The 22,187-nt window shown below is 40.9% G+C and overlaps 1 protein-coding gene across 4 annotated transcripts in view; it reads right to left on the bottom strand.

The window, feature by feature from the left end:
- C4H4orf50 (chromosome 4 C4orf50 homolog) overlaps positions 1 to 22,187 on the bottom strand; it is an 84,356-nt gene that overhangs the window by 40,720 nt on the left and 21,449 nt on the right. For 3 of the 4 annotated variants that reach the window (XM_054825236.1, XM_054825234.1, XM_054825235.1), the window contains 4 exons: positions 21,756 to 21,812; positions 21,175 to 21,357; positions 11,899 to 12,141; positions 10,429 to 10,839 (listed from right to left, as the gene is read on the bottom strand). In XM_054825236.1, coding sequence (XP_054681211.1) covers positions 10,450 to 10,839; positions 11,899 to 12,141; positions 21,175 to 21,357; positions 21,756 to 21,812 — 873 coding nt within the window. In that variant the 3' untranslated portion in view covers positions 10,429 to 10,449. Of the gene's footprint in view, positions 1 to 10,428; positions 10,840 to 11,898; positions 12,142 to 21,174; positions 21,404 to 21,755; positions 21,813 to 22,187 lie in introns of those variants that run through there. The other variant, XM_054825237.1, reaches the window with a different exon arrangement.

Genomic DNA, 22,187 nt, shown 5'->3' with positions numbered 1-22,187 from the left:
CTGAGTGACAGGATTAGATCAAGAGCATCTAATCTTACTGGGCCATGTAACACTACCTTTTATTTCACATTAATCATTGAACATAAGTTCAACTTGTGTCATAGGTCTATCAGGTGGGCCTATAAATTAGGCAATAAATTAGACGTTGACTTTTTAATGGTGTGATCATTAACAGATAACACTGAGTTTAGCTGCAGCAATCCAAAAATACCAAGGATCCCAGGGCTTCACGTGCCCGAGGCAGCAGCGCACCTCCCAGGGCCTGAGGGCCGCGCGGCTGATGTTTTATTCTCTGCGGGAGTCGGTGGATGGGTGTCAGTTTTGCGATGGCTGGGGAGGTATCAGCTTCGCTGCCAAGGGAAAACACTCCGGGTGCGCTGGCGGTGGGAGGAGTATAAACTCCCTGCCAAGGGACAGAAGGGAGTGGAGATACCTGTGCAAAGGGGTCCCAATGTCAAGCACACAGATGGAAACACAGTTTCAGCCACTGATAATCAAGGAGGAGACTGGCAAGCAGATTCAGACATTTTGTACAACACTGTGACTTGGTAATCAGTCCCAAACCAATTGTTCTGGAGCAGAAACGAGCCCCCAGTGCTAAGCTTCCAGAATATTCAGTTGAACTGCACAAAACAATATATTGCTATGACCTCTGTTCAACTGAGAGCTCAAAAGTAGTAATTCGTAGTAGGACATACATCATGACATTTCAAATAAGTCTTAAAGACAAGACAACCTCTTCTGAGGGAAAAGCTAGGCTAGGAAATAAAATATGAATGTTTTTACGTTCAAAAAGGGTCAGATTTACCCACAGCAGAAATTACTTATAATAATACAGCTAAGGTAATTGTCTTATTCATATGCCATTTGTTTATAAAAAGCTTAACTTACAATGTACCACAGTGCTGCAGAAGACAGTATGTTTATTTTGAAAGAGGAAAGAAGTATTTATTTTCATGCTAACATTTAGAATTTTTTTCCCAAGGACTAATATTAAACTGAGGCAGAGCCTTATTCTAAAAATGGTTTATTAAACGGAAAGATGTGTCTTGACAATCACATTATTGTCTCCCCAGCATCCAGTTTGCTAGTGCAAAGAGCAGCACTCATTCTTAGCAGACACATCATCTTCCGGAGGCTTGCAGGAATTTGAGCAATTGCTTTTAATTTAGAAGCAGCAGAAACTACTTCCCTCCCTTACACTCTGTAAAGCTCCCAAGGAAGCACACCAATAAGGATTTGTTTTAATATCACCTTACTTAGGACACAGAAATTAAGAAGAAGAACACAAAAGAGGTCAGAAGCCCTCTAAAGGAAACACATGTGCCTACGTGATTCCCCAGGAGAACGGCAGTGACTGCAGGTACTAATCCACTGAGGAAAACTCTCCACAGCTCAGGCTGAATCCTCGCATTTGAATACACTGGTTTATAAGTTGCTGCCCTCTCTTCTGCATTGTCCTATTTTACACTATTCAAGAGGAAGCACGCACAAGAGCACTACACAGATAAAGAACAGTGAATTCAGCTTATTTTTATGCAAAAGCTCCTGACTATTGGCACTAGACCCAGCATATTCTCAATGCCTCACTTGATGAATGCTGTCTCTGATATCCCAGGGCCTCAGGGGAACTTGTCAGGTCAACAAGGTTTCAGATCTACATACACATTTTACTTCCTATTGAATATATTTATAAACTGGTACCTAAACACCTTACAGTGAAACCAGCAGAGTTGGTGACTATAAATTAAGACAAAACTATATAGTTAATCCAAGGCATAAGTACAAAGGAAAAGTCCTCAGACAGAAGGATCGAAAAAGAGCTAGAACAACACAAAAGAGAGGTTCCTAAGTGTTAATGTCCATTACCTCTTACGAGAAGGCTAGTCCAGTGTTCACAGCAATCACCTAGGACACAGGGGGAAGACTTCAAGTCTTTGTCCTGCTAGGCACTACCAGATCATCACAACTAAGTCCTGTATGACCTTTATTTACAACTAAACTACTTTGGGAATCACCTTCCCTTTCTTCTGCAGTGTGGACTTGACATCTGAGGCAGTCCCTCTCCACTCATCTTTATAGTCAGTGAGTTGAAAAGGCACCTCCAGAGTGCAGACCATCTTGCCTATTTTAGACCTACACTGTGATGAGATGAATCCATTCCTGTAGATCAAGTGCTGATTGCTCTTCATGACTGTCAAGGGACCCTAGGAAACTAACTCAAGGAATCTCACTCACTAGAGCATGAATTAAGCTTAGTTCCTAAACACATGATAACAAACTCCCTTCCTGGGAGACAGACATCTGACAGTCACTGCTGTGAAGGTCTGAAGTGTTGATTGAACTGTAAGCAAGAAAGAGCTTAATTCTGTAGCCTAGTAAAGATGTCGTGTCACCTGAGAAGAACCAGGAAATGTTGAGTCAATTGCCTGTCCGCATGCAAAAGTGAGCGCAAATCCCAGTCTTACAGAGACATCTAAAAGTCTGGGAAAGATGCAGATGTCAGATATAAAAAGCAGTGATTTTTTCTGGCTCTTCTATGTATCGTCAGACAAAGTACTTTCTGTTCTGAACCCAATTCAGACCATCTAACACACTGGGATACTTGTCCACACCAGTTGCAGCTTTGTTTCTTAGTTTTCAAAAACCTGAAGAGGTTATTGCCTCCAATGCGCTCTCCAACACTCATGCAGGGCCAACCACCTGCTACACACCACTATTTCACCAGAAGTTGCGGAGCTCCTTCTGTGGTCATCTGCTCTTTAGTAGTTCATTCTGACAGAAATGGTTTCAGAGATTTATCACTTGAGCAGCCACACTGACAGGTTTGAGGAGATGGTAATTTCTACTTGTGGATAGGAGGCAATGGGGCCATGATGAGCTACAAGAAGTAAATTAGGGGATGAAAACCTCTGCAGCCATCATAAAAAAATACATGACCTCTACCTTCCAACTCAGACTTAGGAATTGCTCTCCATGAGACCATGTCTTTAATGTTGATAACACCAAGTGTGCTCTTAATTAAAGTTCTTTAGTTGGACCTTGGCTTCTCTATATTTCTGCGTACCAGCTTTATAGACAGTATACTTCTGCCTTGCAAAATGATGAGTTATCCAGATCATATAGAGCCATATAAAGTAGATTTGTTATTTATTTCTGCCCAGCTCATGTATATCAGAAAACCTGTGTGCTCATCCATAAATGGCTATATGTGAAAGATCCACTATCCACAAAAGATCTCTAACTGTGTATTGGGTTTGTGTGGCAAGGTTTTGGTAGCGGGGGGGCTACAGGGGTGGCTGCTGTGAGAAGCTGCTAGAAGCTTCCCCCATGTACCGCAGAGCCAATGCCAGCGGGCTCCAAGATGGACCCACCACTGGCCAAGGCCAAGCCCATCAGTGACGGTGGTAGCGCCTCTGGGTTAATGTATTTAAGGAGGGGGACAAGTTGCTGCGCAACAGCAACTGCAGCTGGAGAGAGGCATGAGAAGATGTGAGAGGAACAGCTCTGCAGACACCAAGGCCAGTAAAGAAGGAGGGGCAGGAGGTGCTCCAGGCGCCTGAGCAGAGATCCCCCTGCAGCCCGTGGTGAAGGCCATGGTGAAGCAGGCTGTCCCCCTGCAGCCCATGGAGGAAGGATGAGGGGGTGTAGAGATTCCACCTGCAGCCCATGGAGGACCCCACGCTGGAGCAGGTGAGGAGGCACCTGAAGGAGGCTGTGACCCTGTGGGAAGGCCGTGCTGGAGCAAGCTCCAGGACCTGTGGTCCCACGGAGAGAGGGGCCCATGCTGGAGCAGGTTTGCTGGCAGGACTTGTGACCTTGTGGGGAACTTACACTGGAGCAGTCTGCTCCTAAAGGTCTGCACCCCATGGAAGAGACCCACGCTGGAGCAGTTTGTGAAGAACTGCAGCCCATGGGAAGGACTCACGTTGGAGAAGTTGGTGGAGGACTGTCTCCCATGGGAGGGACCCCACATTGGAGCAGAGGAAGAGTGTGAGGAGTCCTCCCCCTGAGGAGGAAGGAGCAGCAGAGACAACGTGTGATGAACTGACCACAACCCCCATTCCCCGTCCCCCTGTGCTGCTGTGGGGGGGAGGCAGAGAAAAGTTGAGCATGGGACGAATGGAGGGGTGGGGGGAGGTGTTTTAAGATTTGGGTTTATTACTTATTATCCTACTCTGATTTGATTGGTAATAAATTAAATTAATTTCCCCAAGTCAAGTCTGTTTTGCCCCTGATAGTAACAGGTGAGTGATCTCTCCCTGTCCTTATCTCGACCCAGGAGCCTTTCGTTGTATTTTCTCTCCCCTGTCCAGCTGAGGAGGGCAGTGATAGAGCAGCTTTGGGGGGCACCTGGCCTCCAGCCAGGGTCAACCCACCACAAATTGTTCATTCAGAAGCCACGTCATCTTGCTGATCATATCCAGCACAGAAAAGGCACACAAAACTGTACAGGTGGCAGAGATGAGCAGACCCCAGCCGCTCACTACCACAGAGCAGCCACATGATGAACTGCAGTTTCTCCTACAAACCAGCTCCTCTGTGAGACAAGAACAGCCTTGTGCCCTCCAAGCAAAGCTCCCTGCGCAGTCAGTCACAAACTATTGGTACCCTCCAGCAAGGCAGCCTCATCCCTAGATTTTAAAGCCCACTCGCCAGAAGGGACTGTCTGCAGCCAGCTGGAAACAACGATGTGGCTGCGGAGAGACAGAGTCCCCAGCCCACAGATGGGAAAGCAGAGAGGCAGCACCCAGCAGATGGTGGGGGCACGGGAGGGCAACGAGAGACGGCCACGTCCTCCCTCTCTAGCTGCAGCTTTCACTAAGGGTGAGAAAGAATTGCTCCCAACTTTCAGCCTTGGACCCACGTTACAAAAATTGACAATATGTGCTCCAGGAACCTCCCACTTAAAGAAGGCTTTGCCAGACAGCCATATGCTGAGAGGCCACGGCACTTCAAAGCTTCTCGCTCTTGTCCAAATACAATTAGCACAAGTCCAACCCAAGTGAACTTCAAGGAATCCTTTACTGAAATTCCCCTTCACTTTGCTCCGTGTTCTCACACTGCGATCAAAATTGCAGTGACTAGGCAGAACAGATAACATCTCAATTTCTGAGTAATTATTGATTAAATGTTCCCAGTAACCCACCAAGTAAAGAACTCTCTCTATTCTTAGATGTTTGACCTGATTCACTAATGGCTTGAACATAAACACAGTTTCAGTGCTTACAGCTGCTCTGGATCACCAGACTGAAACCGAGCTGCTGTGGCACCCTGGTGAACCTGACCCATCATCTGTAATAAGATCCTCTAGCTCTTTTTTCCCCCCCCTTCTTTTTAAGAACTCCTTACTTCACAAGTCATCACTTTCTCTCAAGAGCTTGCCACACTACATTGAACTTTCCAAAGGCAGATAGGTTATATTGCATGAAATATGACAGTGGCTACAGTTCAAGAGATCTTTAACAAGGGTGCAAGTCAGCCTAGCTTCCACTGTGGGAGCTTGGCATTCTCCCTAGTGGTGCCTAACTCCTACCCAGTAAAGGTTCAATAGTTTATGCGTATAGAAGCAAGAAAACAAATGTACTGAGAATATTTTATATAGCCACTGATCTTTTTTGTTCCCCTCTTTCAGCAGCGAAGAGACAATGGGGAGCTAAATGGCTACAGGGCAAGTGTCCCCCATTGCTCTGGTCCCACTGTCACCTACACTTGGGCTGACAGGTGGAGTGCACAAGTGAGCTTCCTTCCCATCGAAATTAGGGTATTTGGAAAAGGGAAGACAGATCAATATATGCCTGGATTTTAACCTGCAGAGGAGTCAAGGTACAACAAGAACTTCCACTGCATAATCTCAATTTTCTCTTAACTTAAGGTTTAAATTCAATCTTTAAAATAATAATAACAACAACAACAACCCTCAGTCTTCTCATGTTCCTGCTTCTATTAGCAAATGTCAAGGGGGAGAGGAAAAAAGGAAAGAAAAAAATCTGCGGGAAGAGACTTCTCCCTATTATTTTATACTACATTCATTTATGCCAAACACCATGGAATTATATATATATATGCACATAAATATTTTATACATATTTATATGCAAATGAACACATTATTCTATGGTTCACCATTATCCTGACTGAGGATCAGTGCCACAGACTGGGGAAAGACAATATTCCTAGCTAAATGTAATAGGCCAAGGTTTCTGGAATATTCCATTTTCTGTCCTAGTCCTTCCTGTTCTCTTTATTCCCAGGAAAAAGCTATTGCAAGAAAGATGGACTAGGGTCAAAGCTACTGGCTGCCTGACCTGCTGAGAATACAGTTGTACAAACAGATGTGGGAGTTTCTTGTTTTAATCTGGCTTTAAGAGAAAGGTCTGCACTGCAGAAATTTTTCATGTATTATCTGGTTTTATTAGGTAGATTTAATATGCATATCTACAGGGCTAAATGAAAAGGCTGTTACTAAAAAAATATTAGATAGTGCTTTTACACATCAGAATTGCTACCCAAAAAATATAAACAGGAAATATTAAGGACTACAGAAAATTTAATCATGGGCAACTCATTTTTGTTCTGACTCATAAAAATATCAGTCCTGAGCATGGAACTGCGTTACTACAGGCCGAGCATCAGATGTGATCCCCAAAATTCCTATGCGCATAAAAGCTATTCATAGTACAAGAAAAGCAGTAGATGGGGAGTGCCAGGCTTCCAGAGCAACCCTTCTCCATTTTCTACGAATGTTTAATCTCCAGGAGAACCTAGAGTGGACGTAGGCATCATTTATTTTAGAGACACTGAACTTTGTCATCTTCCCCAGTTTCCAGTGTCTTCCAAGCCTTCTCCAGTGCACTGATTCTCCAAGGACACAGACCATGTTCCTTCCAGTGATTCTGACCAAAACACATCTGGTTTAGAGGTTCTTAAAGTGTAACTGGCAACTGACTTATTTTTTTGAACTTGCAGAGTGAATTCTTAGTAGTTAAGCAAGATTGCATGCACAGGTGAGTGTAGACAAAATACAGGGCAACTTATTATTTTCTTAAAATATTATAAATGCTATTTTCCTGGAAAAAAGGAGGAACAGGAGTAGTCTAATACAACAAATGCATTGACTGAAGAGAACTTTCTTCATATACACATGATCTGTCATTCTAGGTGTTCTGTTTCTTTTTATCTGAACATAAAAACCAGCATTACATTCCCTGTTTATGAGCTTTCCTATCAGAGAAGAGCAAAAGAGATAAATGATGAGTACAGGAGAAATATTAGCTTCCTTTGATTATATAAAACTGCTTGTTCAGTGTTGGAGGGAAGTGATGGATTTAAAAACAAACAAACAAACAAACAAACAACCCCTTTCACAGGAGAATGGCTATTCCTCCCAGCGGTTTTGGATTTTCAGATTCCAATCCCTCCCGCAATGGGGGTACAGCTACTCTACAGTGCATTTGTAGCCTGAGGTACACCATGAGTTTCCTTAAGTTTCTCTTTCACACGTCATGCACCATTTCAGGTTACTACTTCCATGTATTGCATTTACATTCTATTTCTAAGTAATACTTCTGTTAAAACTAGAGAGAAAAAAGATGACCTTGCTGCTAAAATGAGATATTTTGTCTTTAGTACTGTGGAGTTCAAGTCTAGAAAAAAAGAACTGGGCAAATATTGCCCAAATATGTTAATAAACACTCATTTGATGTGAACTGCTGATCCTAGCAAATGGTTTTCTGCATCTGTGCTGTCTCAAACAAGTTCTTTGTAAGTGGAAGAGCCTGAATGGGGAGCAGGCTCAGTGAAGGTCTGTTGGTAGGAAGCACGCTGTTGTCCAGCTTCCTTCCAAGTGTCCTGATCATCCAGTCAAGCACAGATAATGCCATTTGACTCAGGCAGGTCCACAGATGACAAACAGCAGATCGCAGGTGATTCAACGCAAGTCAACTGGTCAGATGTGTTTCTGTAAGCACATTGCTACTCATTACCCTCAATTTAAAAAAAAAAAACCCAACAAAAAACCAGAAACCAAAACTCACAAATAACTCACAGAATAAGGGGCAATAGTAATAATTCCATATGAGTTACTCATCAAGCTCAGACTCCCAAAGGACCTCAGCTTGGCAGGACACCAATATATGAACCATCTGGCCTGCCACTGGACATCTTGGAGCTGGTTTCTATAAATGACTCTGTTTAAAGAATTTGAAGGGGCTTGTTTGATGGTGCGATGCATCATCTAATCGTCTTGTACATCAATTAGCACATAATAATCTGACTATCACTTCTCATTTGCCCATTCAGCATTGGGAAAAAACGGACTAGGACAGGGGTTTAAAAAAGAAAACCTTTAGCTGACTCACCTTTTCTAATGCTTTTGCATGCAGTACTCCAAACAGATTGCTGTTAAATTATTACCAGTCCTCCACTGTAGTGTCTAAAATCTCACATTTTTACTTGAGAGAAATGAAAAGCAGCTGAAACAGCTGCCCTAATGACAGCTGTGCTATCTGCACATGTTTAAACAATGCTTTGTAGTAGGAAGAATGGAGGTCTTAAAAAATTAAAAAAACAAGGGGCTACAGGATTTTAACTGAAGTCTGTGACTTGTGAACCAAAGCGACAAAGTGCCAGCACAGAATCCATTTGCTTGAGGAATTGCTTGAGTCCATTTTGCTCACAGTGCTTCCATGCAGGTAATATGCTTGCAAGTGTCTGTTCCCCCATTTACACCTGTGTGTGTCTGCAGTCCTTGTTAAGGAAATTATTAATTGAAGCAGGGGGAAGAATAGGGTCAAATAACCTAACTAGCTTAAAATGAAGCCTGATAGTTTAACATGAACTGCACTTGTCTTTGATAGAAAGGGACTGGACTGAGAAAGGCTTGATTTCATGGTAAGTTACTATGGTCCCAATCACAGAGTAGCTATCTACACTAGAATAATAAAGACTTATTATCCTATTATCATGGGGTATTATTATTAATACCCTTATTATTAGCACACTTCATGCATTACAATCTGACCTCTAGCCTTAACTCCCAGGCCCTGTATTTTACTGTCATAAGGTAAAGTTCAAAAAAAGTTCTCACAAGTGCTAATTTTTAAAGCATCATTTTATCAATATAAAAGCTACCATGTCAAATATTTACAAGTGTTTTTCCACATTAAAATATCTTAACATTTGACAAGACAGCTGCTGGCTAGGTATCAAGTATATTCAGAAGCGTTGGCCAGGCACAGGGAGAAAGACACATGAAAGCAGAAGCCCAGATTCTGGAACCTCCCCGGTGTCTCCTCTCCTTAGACAGTGCTCCAAAACATTGCTCCCAGGGGCTGTTTCCCTTGGCATCTGGTGTGTCTTTTCTAAAGACATGTTGGATGAAGACCAATTCAGTTACTGCTGTAAGCAATTGCACTGCTACCTGACCGATGTTTCCCACAACAAAGTGTGAGTGCGTGCATTAATGTTTCTCCAAAACCAGCCATTCTGTTTCTGGTTTCTAAAAAGCAGCAGCAAAGTAGCGACATACTGCAAACCAACTGGGGTAATCAATGGAGGCAGAGGATGAGCACAGGAATAGTGCCTCATATCACTGTGTGTCAAAAATGCCCTTTTCTAATAATAAAGATAGCTGAAGGATTTGAATAAAGGAGGTTTTCCAAAAGTATTAACTCTTGCTTCTCTATAACGTAGGTACGGGGGTTTGGCAGCACAGGGTGCAGTCCGAGTTCTCCATCCCTCAAACGCAGCTGTTACTGCACTCATGGTGCCCCAGTGGTCACCCAAGGAAAGTGGTCGGGAACGCGTCCAGTGACACTACTCAAGTTAAATTGCAATTTGTTACTTAAAAGTAACAACTGAAGGATGCTACTTTACAGGTACTAACACCTACAGGAATACATTGAGTGCCCTGCTGTAGGTCAGTTTATTAAAAAAAAAAAAAAAAAAAAAAAATCCCAAGACACTAAAGAAACACTAACAGCAAAACTATCCCCCAATTTCTGTAGAATGGGTTTCCAGGCAGTCCACGACCCAACATTTCCTTAAAGTTCCAGAGGAACCAGCCACTCCAGCCAGACGTTCTTTCAGAACTTGCCACCACACGCTGAAGAACCAGGTTATACACAAAAGTTAAAGTGATTTAATACGTTGCTTCACAGCCTCAGTTAAAAGAAAAACCAGTCATAAACAAGTGGTGAAAAGAAAGTGGGGAGGCAGTCCTGCTACTGAAAAATCCATAGGTTTCAGTGACATCAAGTGCTCTAAGAAATTTTGATCATAAAAAGTATTGCAGCTCTGTTTCATGTAAATTTTCCACTCCTCTCAAACCAGTTGCTAGGCCATGCTAACTAGTAAAATATCTTTGTTTTAAAGAATGATTAGTACTTTTGTAACACAATGGGAAAATCACATTGCTAAGATGCTTTACCTTGTTTTATTTCTGCGGGTTTTATTCTTTCCTGTGCAGCTGATTTCTCCCCACAGGATTTCGACCTCTATTACTTGCTGACAACACGTCTGACAAATAGCTTTTTGCTGCGGTAGCTGAGGTTGAGCCATCTGTTTTTTCTCTAGAGAGCCATGCCTTATTCATAATGGCATTTTTCTGTTTCATTCCCTGGGGAATAGCACCTGCATGCTGATTTCCTATTTGACCCCAAAATACATCATCACGTTTCGACAGCCGATCCCTCCCCTTCGTGGCCCAGAAAGCGCCACGCTCTGGAGGCACCGGTGCATCCTTCATCCTTGAGGGCAGAGGCCAAGGGGCTTCCTCATGGATCATGGGCAGGTTGCAGTCAGCCTCTGGATTTGAGGTGGAGGAGACAACTGAAGGTATCTGAGGAGAAAAGAAGAAACAAAAACCCATAACCTTGGATGTCCCAGGCTACTCTGTGTGTACAGTAGGCCTGCATCATGCTCTCACTGGGATTTAATTAAAGCACACATGATATATATATTAAAAAAATATCCCTGAGTTTACAAAGATCAGGTCAATCAAAGAGCTACTTGCATTCTGCTCTCCTTAATTATTTTCTTTCATGACAATATTTTCATTGATATGTGACTGTGATAAAGAAAATGACCAGGAAACTGGATTTGAACTGTCACATATATCCCCTGGAGTAAATAATTTAATGATGTTCACATGTTATTGGAATTCTGAGGCACCATTTCATTGTATAATAGATTTCTGAACTAAAAGGAGATTTCAGTATCTTACATGATTTTTTCAAATATTAATGCCAAAAGCAGAAACTATGCTTTTACTTATTACATTTATTTTAATCCAAGATTATAATGGAAATTCGGTAGAGTAATATTTGCAACTACTCTAGCTAACTGGCTGCAGTAATTGCATACTTGAATTTTGTTTCTGTACAATTATGGAGAGGTTATGTTGTCTCAGAGAGGGTGAAATCTCCTGCGTGTTTAGTTTAGCAGCAGACTGTCACAAATGCAATTGCAATTGATCAGCTCTGTTCTTACCAGGATTCCTGCAGTTAATGGAAATTACTATAAAGAGCTTCAGGGCATAGAAATAATTGGATCACTAAAAAAAAAGAAAAAAGAATCGGATGGAAAAAAATGTAGGAGAGGATAAACATGATAACTTTTTTTTTTTTTAGAAACATCTAACAATTTTCAAAGACGGTCTTACCAGCGAGCATACCAAAAATTTTAAATTATTTTTACATGCCTCAAGCCATTCCTAAACAATGGGGAGGAAAATGTAAAATGAAAAACATTAAGCATTTATTATCCTCAGCTTATTTAAACTAACAACTAAGTTTGCATCTCTGAAAGCAATCATTCAAATATCTATATGATCTATAAAGCGACTGCCAAGAATAATAGATTTCACTAAACTAAAAATGATGGCAAAATTTTTACTGACCTGGCAATTTTTGCGACGGTTTTGTCTGAGTTCTCGATGCAAGGCTACGATCCTCTCTGAGCTTATTAATTTTGTAGGAGAACAAGCATACCCATTTGGAGCGATGCGAGAACTGTGGGTGCTCCGCACCTCTTGCTGAGAGTTTGGAGGTATTGACCCAGCCATCCCATTCACTTTGACAGACGTCTCACGATGCTCTGGCTGCCCACTGGCCTGTGAAATGTCTGTGGAAGAAGGCGGCATCTGCAAGAGAAAATACCACTTTAAGAAATTCAAGCTAGATGAAGTTTTCCAACACTGCTTATTTTGGATTAGTGGAAACCACTTGGATTAATTCATTACAATAAATGTTCGCAGAAATTAAATGTAAATAAACTACATTTACCAAAATAAGAAAAAAGATAATATACCAATTATTTTAGATGTGAAGCATTCCTGCATCTGTCTAAAAAGGTTTCCTGCATTCATCAACTCTTCCCCAAAATAAACAAACAAAAAAATCTCTAAGCTTTAACTACAGCCAAAATTTGCATCTGGATATTAAGAAAACCTAGACAAAAAGTAGAAAAAAAATCTAATTTAAAAAATTGCATAATGTTAGCTCTCCCCTTAAAGAATCTCAAAATTTCTATTGCGATTCTTTCACACATATTCTCTCACTCTACACTACACAAATTCAGGTTCGTTTACCTATGAATGCTCAAGAAAGTCAAGCTGAATAGACTTCTAAAGTGTATTAGTTCAATTACACGAACTCTTAAGCAGACCCTCCTATTCTGAATCAAAATAATATTAATTCAGTTAATCTTATTTCACCTCCAAATCAACTTTAACACCACAAAAAACATTATCCTTCTTGAATATCTTCATTGAATTGAAGCCAGATCTAGAGAGAAATGGCATTTGTTTAATTATGCACTTTTTCATAACAGCTGCAAGCAGGAAGAGAACATCTCCCTGAACATAAATGACTATCACAGGGCAGTAGCATTTTATCATTAAAATACAAATTTATTGAAGCTACAGCATGTTACATTTTTTTTCTTGTAATTGCACAGAAAAACAAATTTAAGGTTGTTAATGACAGTTTCAGCCTTTGGGGTTTTTAAAATAATTATTTATTTTTTTCCAAAATTAATACATCTAATTATGAGGTCATTAGCCCTCTTGCAAAAGCTCCAGAAATGCAAATACTATAAATATGGTTACTTAATGTAAAACACATTTTGTTTAAAATAATATATTGTTTTTCCTCTGTACATCTTTAATGAGCATTAGCTACATCACTTGTGTCCATTTAAAAAAAAAAACATAAATCCAAGGATTCTGAAATGCCATAGTGGTGTAAGATTGCTCTGAAGTGATCCCCCAAAGACTGGCATTTATTGGCAAGCTCATGCATCAAAATATAATTCTATTACGGCATGAAGAAGAATGTACGCTGTGTAAGCTGTTGCCATTGCCAAGAGAAGAAGTTTCACCGTCTTGCAGGAGTGATCACCGTGGAGCTTTTTGAGACACATGCTGCTTGCAAGGAGTTCAAGAGCAGCTCCAACACCAGAGTTAAACCATATAGGTATCAGTGGTGCTGTTCTGGCCCAAGCTGTGGAGGTGACACTGAATCCCAGCAGATGACGTGTACAAGCTAGCCAGACCTGAAGAAGCTCATCGCTCTCATCTCCTGCTGGCAAAGCAACCCTCAAAGCTCACGGGCCTCCTGAAGTACGTGTCTTATGATTCTTAAGTACACCAACAACTGGTGCTCAGCTCACAGGGTCAGGAGGGTGAGCTGTGCCTGTCTGTCTTTAGACCCGGTGTGCTGCAGGACAGACCCTTCCCCAGGATACGCTGTGTGAGAGGACATGAGTGGTAAAGACAAGGAAAGAACACTGCCTTTGATCCTATTTCACCTTCTGGTCTTGGCTCCCCACCATGACAGGAGGGAACCAATTCTGCTGATATTGGTCTTGTTAAAAGTACCAAACACAAGCATGTTCGGCCAGCTGAGACACTCCCAGGAGCAGCTGCCACCTGGCTCATTTTCTTCAGGCCAGCAAACAAGATGGAATTGAAGGACCATGCATATCAACCAACTTTGAGCACATAATTTAGATTTCTGCTCTTCCCTAAAAGACTTACTTTCTCTACACTGATTACAGGAGGAGTCTGTGACACTATCTGGATGCAGCATTTATTTAGGTAGGATGGCATTAATACCCAATCTTATCCTAGCATCACAGGCATAGACCAGTTGGAGAGTGAAAGCTATACATTTGGATGTTCCCCTATGAACACAGAAGCCAAAGGCGGCTTCAGAAGTTTCTAACCAAGGTTATAAGTGCAGTATCTCCCTAGCACTCACAAAAAAATGCTGGCTGGCTGAAAGTGGTGGAGGAGTTACAAAGGGCAGCCCTGAAATATTTTGAGGCATGAAGAGATTTGATCTAAAATTATTTGATGAGAATTTCCTCACTACAGGAAGCACAGTTAGAGGCATCCCTGGTGATAAATGACAGCCAGCAGGAGCAGAACAAGTTCTGGAAGCTCAATGACCCGTGCAAAGGCAAATCACCATCCTCCTCGTAGGCAGGAGAGCTGGTAAAGCAACCAGAAAAAACACAGCACCAAATCAAAGCTGTGACATTGGCACATTTCATTTCTAGAAAAACCACCTCCTTGCAGCATCTTTCCTTTCCTTCTATTTCCTTCAACTGTTCAACCCACAAACCCTTTTCTCTCTTGGGATTACCGAATTCTGCTGTGGCCAAAGTAGTGAAACTTAGTAGAAAGGCAGGTTAATGCAAACCCCGATGAGTGAAGCTGCTACCACACTAATGAAGTTTTCGCAGGTCTGTGCTATATTTGAAAGCTGGTATGATTCTCTCAAAAAGGTTCTTCTTCAGTGTTTCATAAGACTCTGTGCAATGCTAAAGATCACATTTTCTATAGCACTATGGATGGAGCCAGGCAAAAATCCTGCATTTTGTCTCAATACTCAGACATTAATTTCTTGTTGGGTTTTGTTTGTTTTGGTTGGGGTTTTTTTTACAGTATTGGTTCTGTTTTCCTTTGATGTTCATTGTTTTCCTCTCAAGTTTCCACAAATTACCCCACCTGGGAAGAAATGAAAGTAGTGTGATATTCCACTAAACTTGAAGAAGTGTAAACTTGCATAGTACTGCCAAGTTCTACAAAGGATTGACATTAAAACCAAAAAACATTACCTTCCCCAACATTACAAAAATAAAAGGACACTGTTGTCAGAGATAAGACTAAAATGTTTTAATTAATCTGGATATTTTAATTGCACATTTTATCTTAATCTAAATTCTAACTTTTATCAGAAAATAAAAGAAGGTTAGTTTTTAAAGCTTTTCTTTTTTTAGTCATGGCTCTTACTCTACTTGCATTTACTGTTCTAGACAAACGCACACTGTTGCCCATGTATTAGAGAAAAAAACACTGCTAAAATATCTGTATTATGTATGCAGTCAGGAAACATCTAAATCTTTGTCAACCAAACAAAATTTAACTTTAAAATGGCTCTGCTCAGCCACCACAAAATCTTGAGTTGGCTGCACAAACAGACATTTAGATAACTATTGAACAGCTTTATCAGTTATTTCACTGAAAAGGCCAGACTGCCCTTAACTGTTTTTAATCCGTATTTTATACCCTCTGGTATTTTTAATAATCTTTCTGAAGGTCAAAAATAACATATGTCTCAGCAATGTATTTTACCCTTCTTTAAAAAAATTACTAAATAACAACCATCACCTTGTCTCTTTCATCCCCTTGGAATTCCAACAGATTCAAGTCACATTTTCTCTAATGTCAGAAAAAGAAGCCTCTTCCTGTGAAAAACTTTGTCTTGAAAGGTCCCTTGGTCCTGATCAGCATTGTCCCCGAAAGGCTGAAACCCCCAAATTAAACTCCCCTCTGACAGTGGGACTCATCCGGCTGAAGCACATCTCCTCCTGGCCCGCTTCACAACCAATGGAGTCCAGCTTCTCCAGCTCTTCTCACCTTTTCTAAAGCAGATACTTAAAATGAGCAGGAAACCTCCTTGTAAGTATCTCTCTCTCTCCACTAAGTATGAAAAGAAACACCACAGATGTGATTGTCTGAAGTACAGACATCAAACATGAAATATATCTCACCCTCAGTGTTAGAAAATCTGATCTCACCAGTCATGCACAAGTCATTTTAAGGAGAGCATCACAGAATGGTATTTCAGGCCTGTTTCCTTCAAATATGATTCATGGGAAAGTAGTAAGTGGTTTCTTGCAAAGAAATGAGTAGAAATAAGAGGGGGAGGGAGGAACAAAAAAGAAAAAAAAATTGTTCTACCAAGCAGTATCTCAGAAGAAATCCCCCGATACAAAGGAGGATTAAGCTATGCTGTTCTGCACATTGATACTCTATTCTGTAAAACAAGTAATTCACTACACTGGACACATTCTTTGCCTGGAGCTTTCCATCCGTAAGGTTTAGGATGACTCCATGAAAAGCAATAAAAACCACTACCATTTATCCCTATGCTGCTTGCACAAATTCCCTCTCAGCCCTGAAAAATGAGGGCAAATAGCCACAATGGTTTTAGATCCACTATGGAAAGAATATATAAAATATATCAAGTCAAAGCCTTCCAGCCAAGACAGATTGAAGTGAATGAGTACAGCAGCATTATCCATTACAGCCATCAGTCATCTGGACAGAGGCTGTTGACATAAAACCAGGACATGTGGCCCAGTCATTTGAGGGGAAGAATTGAATGTACCCCTATTTCTCCACACACACCCCGAAAGAGACAGAAAAGGTCTCCAAAATTACTGCACAGCTGCACTGGCTGGGATGAGCTCTCGTGAAGGGCAAGTCAAGCTCTCTTGCTCCTCTGTGTGGTTCTCCAATGTATCAAAAGCAGCATGGACACAGCCTCACGTTCAAGTTAGTCAAACTGGGTAAAGCCTGTTTCTTAAATTGCAAGTAGATATCTAAATTCAGAAAAAGAGCGGAGCCTTCTCTTTCACATTTCCTATGACACATCTTCTCTTGCTTCCTATTGTTACCAACGTAAGCAAACCAGTTGTTGCAAATCCCAGTCCCAGTCCTTTTTGTTAGCTGTTTAGTGAACACGAGTGTCTAACATTGGTTGATGAATGCTGTCCTGTGTGCTTTCCACTGGGAAAGGCAGACAAACAATCGCAGCTAATGATGCCCATGATTAATCCTACAACAGCAAGAAAAGAAAGATGAAGACAAGGTCTTTCCAACTGGAAAAAAACCCCAAAACCCACAGCATTTAAAAGAAGTTGATTAAAATGAGACATGACAAAAGGCCAAAAATGGCCACATATTCTGCGTCTGACATTGGGCATGTGAATCCCATCTATGGCACCATGCTGAGTGCCACATGAACCCGCTGGAGGCAGCCCTCGTCCCTGGGATGTGTCCTCTTCAGACACACTCTTTTAATTTTCCAAACAAAAAATAAGACAAGGTTTTAATTATGTCAGTTGCCCAAATTTATTACTCCTCCACTACAAGGGGCTCCAATGGTTTCTCAGTTTAGGTCTTTTAAATGGAAAATATGTCACAAAGACTCAGAAATTAACTTCTTCATGCCTCCAAAAGTTTCAAGTCCATATTAGACATACATTGTCATTCCTGTATCTCCCCAAAAGGCTATTTTTTTAATTTTTTTTTTTTTTTCAAAATTAAGAGGTAGACACAATGAAGCTTTTCTTCAACATCCTGCACACAATTTTTGCTTTTACTACAGTGACATAGGTGTTTTCTCTGGATGAAAAAGAATTGAAATAAAACCCCTTTTGTGCAATAGTATATGTTTATTATGATAAACTGAACTAAAATTAAATTATACTAAATTACTCAGTTAAACTAAATTACAGATAAAGAGTTTCATGGTGTACAGTTTTATAAACAGAAGGGAATGACTAACCATCCATTGGGTCCTGAATGAGCAAAGAACTTTGTCTTTAAGCATGAGCAACTTGTTGATGCCCATAAGCCCTCCACTGAAGCCAGAGCTCCATAGCACTCTGCTAGGGCAGATCTATCTAATCTGCATATAATTCCAACACAGTGGAGATGGAAAAAGACTTCTTAACAGAATTTTTAAACCTATTTTCTTCTGAGAACCAGGCACAAAGTTTTGTACTGAATTTAAAAAGGTCAAACACTGAATCGAACACAGAGCCCTTTTTCCCTTCAAAGGGCTCTGGATCAGCCCTTCATACATCACTGCAAATGTTCAGTTGAAATTCATCAGTAAGCCAAAGCAGACAGGTCTGCTGCCAATGTGTAAGAGACTTCCATTTGTCACTGGCTCCAGAAATGTATAAAATCAGTTGCAAATCTTTAATTTAAGACAGAAAAAACCCAATGCATCTGTCCATTGAGTTTTCTCTAGAAGCGTTCAAATATTAGGAATGATTTAGAAGTGAAAATCTGAGGGGAAGGAAGAGAATGAGCTTTCAAGGGATTTCTATGTAAGTAAAAGCTGGGCATAGCGCTGGAACCTTAGATGTGAATTCCAGCGAGAATAAGCATGGAAACGCAAAAGATGAATCCTCAGAGATGAAAAGTCAGTTCAGTTTAACATATGTCTACAGAATTCAGTACAGGATTTTTAAAACTAAAGGAATGTATCACATTAATATGAAACAGTCTCTCATCTTTGTCAATGTAACCGTTATTTATTAAATTAGGACTAGTAACACTTGAATATTTTCTCACTGACATGTTTTCCATTGGAAAACTGATCCACAGAAACCTAAATTTTTCACGGGAACATACAGATCTGCCTTGATTGGAAGGCTTCCCGTTACATATGGAATCACTAATTACAGTACTTATCACAGACCTGAACTGTCCAAAGCTCAGTGTCATGGTGCCCAGCAAGAGTCAGTCTGTTCTCTGAAGGATCCAAAAAACTGGGCTTGAATCCCAGTGTGCCTGAGTCCAAGTGGGACCTCTGGCCACTACGGTGCTGCATACTATGGGAAGGGGTTTGTGCTCCACTTAGCATGAATAGCTAAATATCTATTGAAGCAGGGAATTGAATGTGCAAATGAACTCACTGGACAGCAGAATACAGATTCAACCTAATTCTCTCCTGTTGGAGCTGCTAAGTTTTGTGATAATTAGACACTGAGGGAGACAGTTTGAATGTGAACAGTATTTTGATATTTATTGTATTGGGAAGCTTTACCCTAATGCTCATTTATCACAGCAATGTCTGAGAAAATGTCTGAAGGCAGTGAAGTATTATCTCCCTCCTGACAGATGAGTTACTAACTACTGTCACGTAAAACATTCATTCTCAGTGTGAGCTTGGGCAAGACAGTGGTGGACCCAGACTTGACATACTCAAAGGAGACATAGCCAGACACAGAGCCCTCTCCCATCCTGCAACCACACTGCCTTTTCATCTTACATTGACAGCGTTGCCCATGATAGGATGATGGTATATGTAGATATGAAGACACATAAAACCCAAAGCATATAAAAACCTGACTTGTCAAATATAGGTAGTAGAAGGCAAGCAAAAAAAAATTATATTTATGAATCAGCAAACTCTCTTGTATATTTTCCTAATTACTACAGGTAAACTGAATGCCATTTACTTTGAAGAATCAATCTACCTTTTCCTTACCATGCAGTTAAATTATTTCTTGTCACAGAAACAAATGTGACAACTATGATCAAGTCCTCTGAGGAGCAGCTGAGGGAACTGGGGTTGCTTAGCCTGGAGAAAAGGAGGCTGAGGGGAGACCTTCTCACTCTCTACAACTACCTGAAAAGGAGGTTGTAGCCAGGTGGATGTCGGTCTCTTCTCCCAGGTAACAAGTGATAGGACAAGAGGAAACGGCCTCAAGTTGCACCAGGGGAGGTTTAGATTGGATATTTGGAAAAATTTGTTCACCGAAAGGGTTCTCAAGCACTGGAACAGGCTGCCCAGAGAAGCGGTTGAGTCACCATCCCTGGAGGTATTTAAAAGATGTGTAGATGTGGTGCTTAGGGACGTGGTTTAGTGGTGACCTTGGCAGTGTGAGGTTAACGGTTGGACTCAACGATTTTAAAGGTCTTTTCCAACCTAAATGATTCTATGATTCTGTGACTGAGTGATAGCTTGCAACACTTAATAACACTGGAAGAATAAACTTCTTCAGAGTGATACAGAATACCATTCCGTGTGTAAAAATGTAAAACAAGCAGGAAAATAATCCTGTGGATTTATTATACTATATGCCCATTGTTAGCACCTCTAGTTCTGCTGATGAAAAATATATAACAATGTAATTTAAAAATATTTTATTTTTATGTACTCATTTTGCAGTGCATTGTGTTAGCTGAAGTACAAAAACCAGTATGAATCTATGTTCCACATACTGTAGTGGTAGGCTTCCACTTTCCCAATATTTTACAAATGTGTAAGGCAACATACATTATTTTTTTCCCCTTTTAACCAGCAAGATTCTGCTTGAGTATATGTGACACAAACATTACCAAATATTGTTTGGCTATTTTTACATGCTTTGTTTAAAATAATAAGAGAGAGAAAAATGAAAGGAAAAAAAAAGAGCTTGCTTGAAGATTACTGAAGTACTACAAGGGAATTCCTGTTTCTCCAGGTTGCCAGTTTCAGATTCTTGTCCTTAAGAACGTCTTCAGGTAGGTGCTACCCCAAAAATATGAAGTATATTCCAGGCATCCAAACTTTTAATGATAATGTTGAACAGCTTCACATGTAAGGCAGAGTGTATCCCATTTGAACCACTTTCCTCTGGCCAGTGAAACAGAAGTAACTAACTCCCCTTTGAATATGAATGTCCACTGAGTTGACTCAAATCTTAAAATGATTCATTGTAGACCATTTTTTCTGATTTCTTCAGAAATCTGAGATGATGCATTGTGCAGGAAAAAAAATAGAAAATTTGTAAAAAAAAAAAGTGAAATTGAATCATATGTTTTGCATTATCCACTAAGATACTTTGTCAAAATATCAGGGAAGTGTTTTTGCATGGAGCACTGACGTACTTTGTGGTAAGCTCCAGAAGCTTTAAACCCTGACCAAAACAGCAGTCAAACAGCCAAATCCACTGACTTGTTTGAAGCAATATTTATATTAAGTGCTGAGATATATTTTATAACTATACACTGAGTCTCACTAAACACTTTAAAAAAATACAATCGCTGACTTAAAACAATAGTGGGAATGGGAGGATCCTACGAGGAAGTGCGAACACCTACCTCTTGATCACGCATTGGTGTAAAAGCGACTGCGTACTCTGCCAGGACCATGTCATTCACCAAGGCTTCCACCTCTTCATCAAATGCAGAGTCAGTGATTCCTCGCCTGTGAAACTTGTCATGCATCCTGGTAATGAGGCCGTTCCTTTCCTGGCACTTTCGGGTGAGGCAAGCCAGCTTAGCCTACGCGGCATGAACACATATACATTGACTTCACTCCATGCTGAGCCTGCAAGATTATATTTTGTATCTGATTTGTAATTTCACACATTTCGACCCAAAGCTATAGATTGCATTCCTATGTTTCTATGCCATTAGGTGCCTCTCCGCCCTGCAACAGCATTACGTGTGCACAGGTAAACTGGAAAGAGACGTTCCCATTCCAAGTGCAGGGTCACTCCTTTGACAGGCTGAAGAGTACCCATCGCAAACACGTCAGCAAGCCCTTGCCTAGAGCCCACCAGCAAACAGCTAAATCAGGGGGAGCTGCAGAAGGCAGGCACACGCGCAGGCGCCTGTCAGCAAAGGGATACATACACCTTTGTGTAGGTCCTGCGTCGGCTTTCAGGACAATACAGTACCTTCAGAGGAGCTAGCGCCAACTTCTCTTCAGACTTTCTCTTCTGAAGTTCTTTGTCCTGAAAGGTTGAAAAACATTCTGCATTAATTTATTGAAGAGTCATTTTAAAATACCGTAGCAGTTTTTTGCTATTTGTTTTAGACCTGACTTCCGATACATACACATTGCATACTTGTGTGACCCTGCATCACAAACAAGATGAAGCGGAGTAAGGAGTTGGTTGTACACGGATAGGCCCTGGCACACAAACACTGCCCTACTAGCATTAATGTCGGTCTTACATATTTCCAAATGCTTTCGGATCTTTTTAGATGGAGCCCTATATCAGTGAGGTTATTACATCACAGCAGCGTTACATCAAAGACTTGATATCCTTCATTATGCACTCATATTCCCATTGGCTCCGTGAATCTTCAAAAATACTCTTTTGGGC

The sequence above is a fragment of the Grus americana genome, chromosome 4 (genome assembly GCF_028858705.1).
Source record: "Grus americana isolate bGruAme1 chromosome 4, bGruAme1.mat, whole genome shotgun sequence".
Lineage (NCBI taxonomy): Eukaryota > Metazoa > Chordata > Aves > Gruiformes > Gruidae > Grus > Grus americana.
This window is presented reverse-complemented; position numbering and strand designations above follow the sequence as displayed.